The 11,563-nt window shown below is 45.1% G+C and overlaps 1 protein-coding gene across 1 annotated transcript in view; it reads right to left on the reverse strand.

Moving 5' to 3' along the window:
• Positions 1-11,563, reverse strand: part of DOCK4 (dedicator of cytokinesis 4) — a 194,114-nt gene that overhangs the window by 70,466 nt on the left and 112,085 nt on the right. Inside the window, exon 24 of the mRNA XM_025046816.1 lies at positions 8,308-8,406. Within this exon, the coding sequence (XP_024902584.1) occupies positions 8,308-8,406 (99 nt within the window). The remainder of the gene's footprint in view (positions 1-8,307; positions 8,407-11,563) is intronic.

Genomic DNA, 11,563 nt, shown 5'->3' on the forward strand with positions numbered 1-11,563 from the left:
GTTGTGTGTGTGGAGGCGGGGGCATGGTGCCGTCAGTTGCACAGGGGAAAAATGGCTGAAAGAATTGGCTATAGACAGCAACACGTCCACCTCACGGGCTAGCATTGGCGGTTCTTTTGTAATGCTGGGGACGAAGGTACAGTTAGTCCAGGTGTAGGAGTCTTCCTATTCCCTTTTATCTCACAAAATAAAAGACATGGCAGCCAGTGACACGGTGCCAGTGCCCATGTAGTAACATAATTCCGTATCCCCCCGAGAACACTTTCCAGCCTCTCAAGCCGTTTTCTAAGGTATCCACTTGAGCTTCATGTACCTTTATAGAACCAACTTCATTCATCTGTACAAACCTTATAATGAAAACAAGAGAACATTGTATTGAACATCAGAAAACCTAGATTTTAATTGTGGCTCTGCAAGTGGCTGGCTCAATGACTGGCAATTTATTTAACCTCTTCGGCTCCGAGCTTCCAAAACTTAGAAAATGTGGGGGCTTCAAGTTCTCTTTTAGTTAGAGAAGATTAAAAGACAGTGAATATGATCATTTATCTACTCATAACAATTTTTCTTTTTTCTAAACGGTGGTTAACGTTTCAGCAGATGGTAATGGAAACACGTTCCACTGTGGTACTTCCATTTAATTTAGTTCAGCAAGTATGTCTCATCGATTGCTGTGGAACAGATCTCATTTCAAACTCAGTTCTGATATTTTAAAGCACTGAGACCTGAATGCTAGATTCTCCTATGTCTCCTTCTCCATCTCCTAATACACTGGTACTTCCTCGTCTGTCCTCTTTAAGCACCTTTCAGCTCTGGTCATTTCACTAAATATGTGCTTTTGCATAGCTCTGTGAAATTATTTTGCACAGATAACAATAACTAAGTAACCAATTCTTTCTGTAACTACAAAAATAAATAAATAAATAAAAGCACATTGCTGTAATAATATTCCTGTTTGGACAGCACAAAGATACAAGTATTTCACATGGCACCATTTTAAAACTGGCAGCCTGGGGGCAGTTTCTTTTGTAGTTTGTTTACTTCAAATAGCGCAACATGGTAATTTAACTGCACTGCTGGTTAGTATTCAAATAAAGACTCAAAATAAAGCAACAGGGAGCTGCTACTTTACAGAAACACTTTTTCTGCAGGGCAAGAGGGTCAAGTGAGAAATTTCACGTGAAAACCTTCTAAACAAAAAATAATATCCCATATTCGAAGAGAAAAGAAAGAAGAGCAATAATTATGAGTTTAGAAATGATCACTCACGTTTATTCGTGAGTACTGGGTACTTTACGATGTGCCAAGCACTGTGTTAGATGCTGGGGACACCGAGTGGGGTAAGATATACCCGTTAATTTATTATGCGAGAATATCGACAGCATGCCTGTGACATGCCACACCACAGTTAGCCGGACGTGATTTCTGCCTCCGTGGAGCTCACCCTTCGGTGGGAGAGGTGTTAATCTAACGACCACACGGACGTATGCATGCACTACGGGCTGGGACAAGTCTGAGTCAGGTATCCACGCAGAAGGAAGAGCAACCTGGCAGGCTCGGAGGCAAGAGAGAACGAGGGATGCACGGACACGGGCAGTGGCAAGCAATAGAGCTTTAAGAAATGGGGACAAATGATAGACAGGTAAAGAGATCCGTAGAGAGATGACCGATGATAGACAGACAGACGGACAGACAGAAAGAAAATAAGTAGGGGCCAAAGTTAACCAAATAAATGAGACATAAATAAGTAGAGACCAATCGAAAATAAATAATAAAGAAAAGATAAATAAATACATTTTCCATGGTAAGCAGTTGGAAAATTTATCCTGAGTGCGATGTGGGGACGCTGAGGGGGTTAATGCGGATATGGGCGAGGACCAAATTTGTGTTTTACAAGGGTTTTCTGACAGTGATGGATTGTGTTGTGTTTACACAATGCCATGATATCAGATGGAAAGCAGGGACATGAAACAGAGCTGGCGAGATGCGGAGGGAGGAATTCTGAGACCCTGAACCTGAGGTAAGAGATCCAGAAGAGGAAGCAGGTGGACAGGCCGGCGGCCACGGTCCCCTGTCGAGAGCAACGACATGACAGGGCACTTCTTCTGAGGACACGTTTCCTTTGCTGATGGCTTAGATTACAGTCAGATGTTATTTTAAAAATTCGCCACCAATTTCAAATGTGTAACACCCTTGAGACTGGGTTTAAATTCAATTAAAGGGTGTAAATCATGATCACGCTGAAATTCATATCCTTAAAAATTGAATGTTTAAGTGTATTACGCAAAAATAACTCCTAAATAGTTTTCAAGCTTTGAGAGCTCTAGGACTATTTTTCTGTAATAAAGACTATAAGTCGAAACAATTGTATGGAAAAAAAATGGCTTATGAAGCGGGCAGACATTTATTAAGAGGGCTGATTCATCCCACAAAGATTTAGTGTTCCAGGCTCTGTGCTTAGGACATGGGCAGCGACATAGTGTCCACAGTCATCGAGAATACAAGGAAACAATCACGATATCACGATACATTGTTTTGTGCTATCACTGGGTGGGGGTGGGCGGGGACTGTCATCTGCGAGGCTTCATAAAGAACGTGATACCTGAGCCGGACTTTATAGCATGAGCTTAAAGCAGGGAAGGAATTAATTAACAGGGGCACAAATTAGATGATGGTGGAACAGACATTGGAAATAGACAAAAAAAAAAAATGAATCAGAAGATTTAAATATATATATTGTATACTTAAATACATTATATATACGTATATATTTTATATATAGATACATATATATATGTATCTATATATATATAAAGTTTGTTAGGAATACAGAGACATTTTAAGTGGCTGGAGCGAAAGGGTTTTGGAAAAGGGTAGAAGACATGAAGATGGAAGACTAGACTTTGTTCATAGGTAACGTTAAGTCCCTAGACCTTGAAGCTGGCCGGAGACTTGGTCGCATGTGATTTGTGGAAGTCCCGCCCAGCCACAGGAGACAATGGAAGGCTGTAATCAGGCTGTGCATAGCATCCGGAACACAGGGACTATCATGCGTCAAAGCGCGATCCCACACTTTTATAAGAAAAGTCACAATCACGAAGGAGAGGCGGCTCGCTGCTCTCCACATACATAAAATGCCAGGGATGTGGACACAACTTTCGCCCCCAGGGGCAGGTGGGTGTATAATAAAACATTACTGACTACAGGGAGGAGAAAAAACCCTAATCGCTTCTTAGTTTTTGCTTTTGTTTGCTTCTAAAATAATGACCTGTTCCAGAGAAGGAAAGAATTCAACAATGCAGAGTAGCTGCCCCCAGGTCCTGGCCCCCCACACCTTTCTGCTGACAATGTGACTCACACTTCAGGGCCTGAGGACCAAGGAGAACACATGGCATATTGTTCAAAGCCATTAGGAAGCCACTCCAACAGTTGCCCTGGAGACGGCCAGCTTCTCCCAGCAAGAATGGAGTTAAAACACCTCTGTTCTTAGCGGGTACTTGAGAACTACAGACTTTCAAAGTTCATTTTGATTTAGAGAACCGCGGGGAAACGCTAGGCCAAACCTCTCTCTGAATTGATGAGAAAAAAAGCAGTGACACTAGGAATCAAGAACAACGAAAACATCGAGTCAGAAATCTCAATACACGATTTGTCAGTTATTGATGAAGAGTTAAAACGTGTATATCCCATGATGCAACAGCTCTGCTTCTGGGAACTCACTCTACAGCAACGAGGGCACGAGTCCACAGAGATCTATGTGTGAGGATAAAGGTTCACGGCAATATCCTTTCCATGGCAAAAATCAGGAGCATCTGAAAGCCCATCGGAAGGGGAATGATGAAATTATAGAGCATCAGATAATGACACTCAGGAGCATGAATGACGTACTGGGCTACATAATATCCATAATACATTATTGTGCCAAAAAAAAGTGCAATCTATACGAATAGTATGATTCCATTAAAAATGTGTATAGAGCATAGAAAATAGTCCACGAGGACACACCCCTCCGGGTTAACAGAAGCTACTGGAGATTAGAGAGCTCGATTTATGATTTTAAACCAGTAGGGTTATGTGAGACTTTTAGTGTCTAATCCCAATATGCTACAATTTTCTATTTATATCACTCTATCAAGTTATACTCTTCCTTACTGATAGTTCCCTTATTTACTCCATTTCTAACCTAAACATAGGTACAACAAGAACAACAAAACCCCAAATAACTCTTCCTCCACTAATTGATCTTAGACCACCTTATTACTCTTAACTAGCTGACAAATGAAATGTCATGCAATTTGATAGCAAAGATTTTGATTTGGGAAAGTTCATTAAAGTTCAGGAAAAGGCAGAGTTTAGCCGCTTGAGCAAAGAGCTCAGACGCTGACAGAATTCCTAGCCCTGGCGACTACGTGGGGGTCATAACGGCATCAATGTCCATGGGGTTGGGGCAGGGAAATGAGCCGGGGCAAGGAGTCAGGCGGACGGCCGTGGGGTGGGGTGGGGAGGCGGTCTGGCGTTGTTAGCCGTGGTCACCACGGATCATTCATTCAGAAACGTAATGACCCAGATGCCCTTAGATGCCCCTGCTAACGTTAGGCTTTAACGGCGACTGTTTTATTAGTCTTGATACCCCTGATACCCAGCCAACGTGCTCAGTTAACTGACACGTGTAACAGAACAGTCAAAGTACCTACCCTCCTGGGGTTATGAGAATTAAGTCAGTTAGTATCAAGCCACCTCTGAGAGGCGTATCTCATGGACTAAGTTCGATATGAACGTTCGCTGTTGGAGGTTCTCAGTCCCTTCGCCACACGCAAACCCACAGTCCTCTGCGGGGTTCGGTTCTATAACCCACTTGGCAGCCAAAGGTGACCAGAACTAGCTACAGTCTTTATTTATCCCGCACGGAGCGGATATTTTGCTTAACTGCAGAAATATTAAGGCGTCTGATTACAGTTGCTACCCCCAATCCTACTGGAGGTGCTTTAGGGTATACAGTGTATGTGCCATATCGTCTCTCTGAAATCTCCAACATCTGATTTCCGAAATACATCTGAAGGTCTCTGGATCAAGGGACTCTGAACCAGTGCGAGCCTCTTTGAAAAATCTTGTAATGTTAGGTTTCAGAGGCATACGCAGAGATATTTGGCATTGAAGAACATGGAAAAGAGGGACAACTTATTTGTTAAAAGGTGACATCTGAACTTTTAAAATACAGAGTAAACGTGGATGACTAATCAGTGCTTACTGGAGTGAACGCCTGCAGCCTGTCTTCCTCCAGCGACCCACCCCACACACGCTGGGCAAGGTGACCTTCCGCCAGGCGAGGCGAATTCTGTCCCCTCCCCCTGCTGCCTCTCAGGGACTTCGCCCTGTGAGTGGGCGTGTCTTGCGACAACGCCACTTCTCCACCCGCCCCCCTCGCTAAATTTAAACATGCGTGAGTCTCTCCAGCAGTGAGGTCCCTGTGACGTTTCTCCAGTGCCACCTTATCCTCCTCCTCCTGACACACCTGTGTGCGCCCACTGCACCCTTCTTTCTTTCCAGTCCTCAGCCCCTGACAACTTGGCCTCCACTGGCACCGAGGCGCTGAAGCTGCTCGTCGAGTTCACCGACGATCTTCACGAACCCTGTGATGGTCTGACCTGGCCGCCCCGCGAACTCCTCCCCAACGCTTAGGATTCCGCTCAGGTCCCGCCGACCTCACACTCGCCTTGGATGTTCACGCCGACTCCAGGGTGTCAGTCATTATTCACTGGCTGATGGCTTCTGAGTCTACGTCCACAGTCCAGCTCCCTGTCCCGAGCTGCAGACACCGTCCACAAGACATCTCCATTCAGATGCCCGCCAGGTGACCAGGCTCAGGCTGAGGCCGTACTTGTCTCCGCTCCCGCGCGTGCGCATCCACGCCTCGGGGTTCCTCGGGCAGTGAAGGCCAGGCCGGGCCAAAGTGCCTGCGCGTCATCGTCAACAAGCTTCTGCCTCACCTTTGTTCTATAACTAGCCATCAGGTCCTGCCACGTCAGCTTCCTGAATGTCCCCAGCATCCATCATCGAGATCGTGTCTGTCTCAAGCCACGGGTGCATCCCGCTTAGATTACTGCCCGAGATTCTTTACAGCTCTGTGCCTCCCGTCGCAGCCTCGGCTAACTCACTGTCGACGGCGCAGCCACAGAGGCCTCTGACTCAAGCGTGATCACCTCTCCCTTCTTAAACCCCTCCACAGCTTCCAAATGTCCTCACAGCAAAGTCCACGCGTCTTCGGAGCCCCTTCCCCACTCTCCGTACTCCATCCGTCAACAGATGTTCCGTCTACAACGTGCAAGGAGAGTTCTGGGCTCTAAGACTGCAGAGGTGAACCAGCCCAAGGTTCGGACATGGGGAAGCTCACGGCCTGGTGGCTGGGGCTTGGGGACAAACACCAGTAAATAAACTAATTCTAACGACTGTCGTAACGGTGGACTGGCAGCTATGCTACGTCAGTGAGGGTGTCCGCGTGACATTTTCGTGGACAGGTCTGCCGTCCTAGTGAAGACATGTCCAGCACACTGACACTCAGCTCGCAGCTCCCGGCTGAGACTTGTCTGGGGGACTTTTCCTCTTGCCGTGAGTTTGGGTCGACGGTGAGTCCTGGATGCTCCCCAGCTCAGCGCGCTTCCCCAGGGGATGGGCCCCTCGCGGTGTCGACGCCCATAACCTGAGTCCTCCCACTGCAGGCACTGGCCTTTCTGTCCCTGGTCACCTAACGACAGCGGCTGTACCAGGTGCACCTGCATCACGTGATCCATACTTTCTGAAGGGCACATGAAATAATATCAAATAATTTTCCTGGCCTGACGCACAGTTAGCAGTGAAGAGGGAAATACATGACCTGTAGAACGCTGAGAGGCCGACCGCAACGCGGAAACGCCACGCAAACCACGTCCCTCGTGACGTCTGTCCGCTTTATCGTCGTTCGAGAGAGTATTAAAGCGTGAAACTCGATACCAAGATTAGTCATGTTTCTTTTCAGCTTATGCTTTTCTATTTTTTTTTTTTAACTTCCCAGGCTCTGTGAAATCATGTAGACCTTTCCTATATGAACTTTTGAAACACCAAGTCACAGGCTTCTTAAGTAAAACCGAATGGTTCCTCAAATGTGTTAAGGATTCAACATTTGACGCAGGTGAATAACTGTTTGATTATCTTCCTTTTCAGCCACATGGATGTCTGTCTGTAGAGTGGGTAAGTTCTAATGCTTTTTATCAGTTTTTAATTCCAAACTCAAGAATGAACGTAAGCATGAAAAACATGATATTTTCAGGCTTGGGAATATGCCAGTCAACTGACAGCCCAGAGATTACATCCGCCTAGACCTATTCTTTATTTCCTATGACTCAGGCTTATCAACTACTCCAAGAGAACTGAAAGATTCTTCTGAGATCATACGACCTCTTCTAGGTAGTTAAAAGTCAAAGATAAGTGATCCTTATGCACTGTCTCTATTTCGACAATCTACGTGTGTCCTCTCGGGCACTGGGAGGCTTCCAATCGTGCAACAATCAAGCACCGTGGGGCCGCGCCCACCCTCTCCCACTTCCCACACCCCACACCCCAGCATCTCAGGGACCCTTCCATTACGAGGACTGGCACGTGACGTCATCTGGAAAACTGCAGAGATGGACGAGAAATCAAAGTAAATAAGGATGGGTGGCAGGTCGTTTCTCCGACCGAGGACAATGAACTTCTAAGCATTAGTGAGCATCGTGAAGGAAGCATTAAAGTTCCCTAAATCTCAGAAAAGGTTGGATATTTATAAACTTGGCATCGATATTTTTTTATTTAATGCCAGTGTGTCAGACGAGCGCAGCGTATTGATTAGACCACAGCTGATAGAGAACAGCAAATACAACCTGCCTCCCTGGTCCAAACGCTGTAGCCAGAACTTCTCACTGTGGTTTTAGAGGAATGAAATCAGCTAATATATTTCTACAGAGTCCCTCACCCTCCATTAAGGTAATTCACCTAGAGTTAGTCTATTTGCCTTGGTCTCATAAGTGTTGTTATTCTGTTTCTGGTTTATTGCACTGTGATGACAGGTGTTTTAAATCCTATATTCTTGTCCAAAATAAGAGTTGATGACTTTGCTTGAGTACAGAAATCTCAAAGACACAATATAGATGAGCAGATGTGTGGATGAAGCTGAGAAAAAGTAGCTTAGAACGTAATGGACACAGGTAAGGCGACCGTGAACGATGACCCGAACTATGATGAATAACAAGAGATGCTCAAAAGATAGATTTAAAAAGCCTTTTTTTAAATGTCACTTACCTTTAGTTCTTCCTTTGTATTGAAACTATCAAGAAGCTGTTGATAATGCCTATCTGTCATTTGTCGTAATAGGGACAGGAGACAAGCAACAAACTCCCCCTAATTAAAAAAAAAAAAAAAGCATATTTTTTAAGTAAGGACATAGACAACATCAGTAACTTACTCTGAACTGCCCTCAGACAGAACACACACACACACACACACACACACACAGCCACGATCCGAATTCACCCTGTGAAGTCTTCTTAATCTAAATTAACCATATATCATAGTCCAAATTCCTCCTTGAGATGACTATCACTATCTCGGCATACGTATTTTTAAATTTAGAGTGGACCATTTCACCCGGTTGAAAGCTTTGCACTAGCGAGGTAGCTCCACACACGTAGGGCAGGCAAGGCAACGAGGCTCCCCACTCTCCATTAAGCATTTCCTGTGCCTTCATTCTTTATATGGTTTGAGCCTCATATCAACGCTATGAGATAGGGGGTATAATACTATTTAAAGAAGGTAAAATGTATGTCCAGTGGGCTAAAAAGCTGGCCCAAAGTCACACGAGTAGAAATTGGCAGAGTGGGAGTTAACCCTCAGTCTTCCTGAGCGAAGCATTTCCTGTAACTCTACGATCCATTTTTGAATTCACGCAATCTTCTCTAGCTCAGCTTGTCCAATATTAACTTAGTTTTACTGTGGGAATTTTTTAAATACAAATCACCTTTAAAACACTATATACTACAGTGGCTTACATCCGTTTTATGTACAGACTGAGCATAATGGGTATTTCTACCAATATCTATAAATAAGATATTAGATGGCTACAAGAAGTCTTCAATTATACATACACATGATGTTTTCAAGGAATTCCTTACAGAGTTCTCCTGCATTTTTCCCCTCCCTGAACCACAAGCCCAGAGTGCACAAGAACTTTAGACAAGCCTGAGTCACCTGCATTACACCTGGTGCTTAACAGAATTCAGTGCAGAGAAGCACTGATCCACTGTAAGGAACTCTGGAGTCCAATTAGCTGAGACTCCGAATAAATGGCCATATGTCTACTGTATAAAATCTGCTTCCATGTACAATTAGATTTTTGAAAGGAACTGATTACAATGGTGTGTTTCCCCTCCTCTAGCTAGAGAGAGCATTTTAAAGTTCAAAGAACAGTTGGTAAAAGAACAAAATATACAACCCTTGTAAAAATAAGGGGTTTTTTTGCCGTTATCTGGAATTACGGTACAGCGGAAGCCGGTCCTCCAGTTGGTGTTACTGGAGGCAGCATGACAGCCAGGGCACTTAGAACAGAAACGCTTTACCGCGACATGCTGCGTGAACTGCTTTTACCCACGGAACGTCCGGTTACGGTGGGCACTCATCTGTAAACACTGAAAAGTGGCCGATGTGGGACCGCACGGGAAGCATCCCGCCCTCGGTGAGAAGAGGAGGAGGAAAGCGGGCAGGTCTTCAGTGCCCAGAGGGACCCGACTCTGTCGACTGTGCAGAGTACATTTGTCACCGCAGAACTGTTGGAACAACCGCGATACGACGATCGCTTCCGCAGTGATAATGCCATCGCTGTGACTATCGTGGCCACCACAGCGACTGAAACTTACCGGTATCATTTAACCATTTTTACAGATTGGATGAAACTCTCGCATGAACTTTGAGATAAGTACAATTATTATGTTTTCCTATTTTAAAGACATAGAAACAGAAGCTAAGAGATATTAGGTCACTTGCCCAAATAGCAGAATTGGATAAAAACTAGGTCTGTCTCGGTACTCACAAAAAACATCTTAAAGTATAAAATCGAAGGTGCCAAATACTGTGTGTATGTTTCCTCGCCACGCTCATCTCACGGGCCTTGAGAGCTGGTTTTCACACAGCAAGGACACAACATAGCTACTAATGGAGAGAAAAGTTTCACTTTATGTGATTTTCCTAAAATTCAGAACACTGGGCAATCGCCCCACCTGCCCTACCCCCAAATCCATCCACAGACGTGACTCGCCGCTTCTCAAGTCTCTTAGTTTGCAGTGGTTACTATACTGTGAAGGCTAAACGGCCGCACCTTCAAGGACCCCAGAGAAACTCGGCACACAAGCTGGCACCCCGGTGTGGGTACCAGGCACTCGGAAAAACTGTTTAGCTTTTGTCCTCAGGCAGTCCTTAACCACATGAGCATTCGCTCATGAGCATTTTGTTTGTTAAGTCATCATCATTTTAAAACTATGTTACAGCTGCATTGCCAGGCAGCAGTAAAAATGGCACTGTCAAAACTATAAGGAAGAAGACATTCTTCTGCTGGGAGATGATGGAGGATATATACTTGTCCCCATTCCTCCTGTTGACAGAGGAGATATACTTGTCCCCATTCCTCCTGTTGATGGAGGAGATATACAGATATACTTGTCCGCATTCCTCCTGTTGACGGAGGAGATATACTTGTCCCGTTCCTCCTGTGTTGATGGAGGAGATATACTTGTTCCTGTTCTTCTTGTTAAGTGCAGTGCAAAGCCCTGGGTATTATATATAAAACAGACAGAAGATGACTCTGAAAGGTGGAGAGAGACGGCAGACTGGCTAGGGACCGTGGGACAAGGAAGGACGTGGTACTGAGTTCTCTGGGGTTTGTTTCTGCCTCGGGTGTCTTGTACCTGGAGCTGAAGCAGCTGGCCACCCTGAAGCGCCAGCAACTGCAAACTACAAAAATCCCCCACAAAAGCCTACTCTCTTTGGCCAATGAACCGGGAAGGGGCCATTCAGCAAGACTCAACTTTTAACGATAGCTGCTCTATTTCAGCTAAACACCACAAAAAACTGGTCTCGCCCACACCTGCAAAGGCCCCGTGAGGAGCACAGATTTCGACTGTCACAAGGCTGTGATGACGCACCCCAACCTCTCTCCCGAGAGAGTGTCAGAGAGAGCCGAACAGGGCACAGCTCAGTGTTAGTAAAGATGATTCAGGAGCTGGACTTCCTCCTCGGTCTGGCCGCAAGGAGTTGGCACCCCCCACCCCGCCGAGTGGAGTCACACAAAGCCAGCCAAAGCAGGTTTAAACAACATCCGGTCTTACAATACAAAACATCAAGATTTCAACGGAAAAATCACTCATTCCAAGAACCAGGAAATTCTCAAATTGAATGGAAAAAGGCAATTAACAGATGTCAACATTGAGATGATAGAAATGTTAGAAAAATTTGACACATCTTATATAAAAATTAACTCAAACAGTTCATGGACTTAAATGTAAAATAT

This window comes from Pteropus alecto, unplaced genomic scaffold (assembly GCF_000325575.1).
Source record: "Pteropus alecto unplaced genomic scaffold, ASM32557v1 scaffold21, whole genome shotgun sequence".
In the NCBI taxonomy this organism is placed as follows: Eukaryota; Metazoa; Chordata; class Mammalia; order Chiroptera; family Pteropodidae; genus Pteropus; species Pteropus alecto.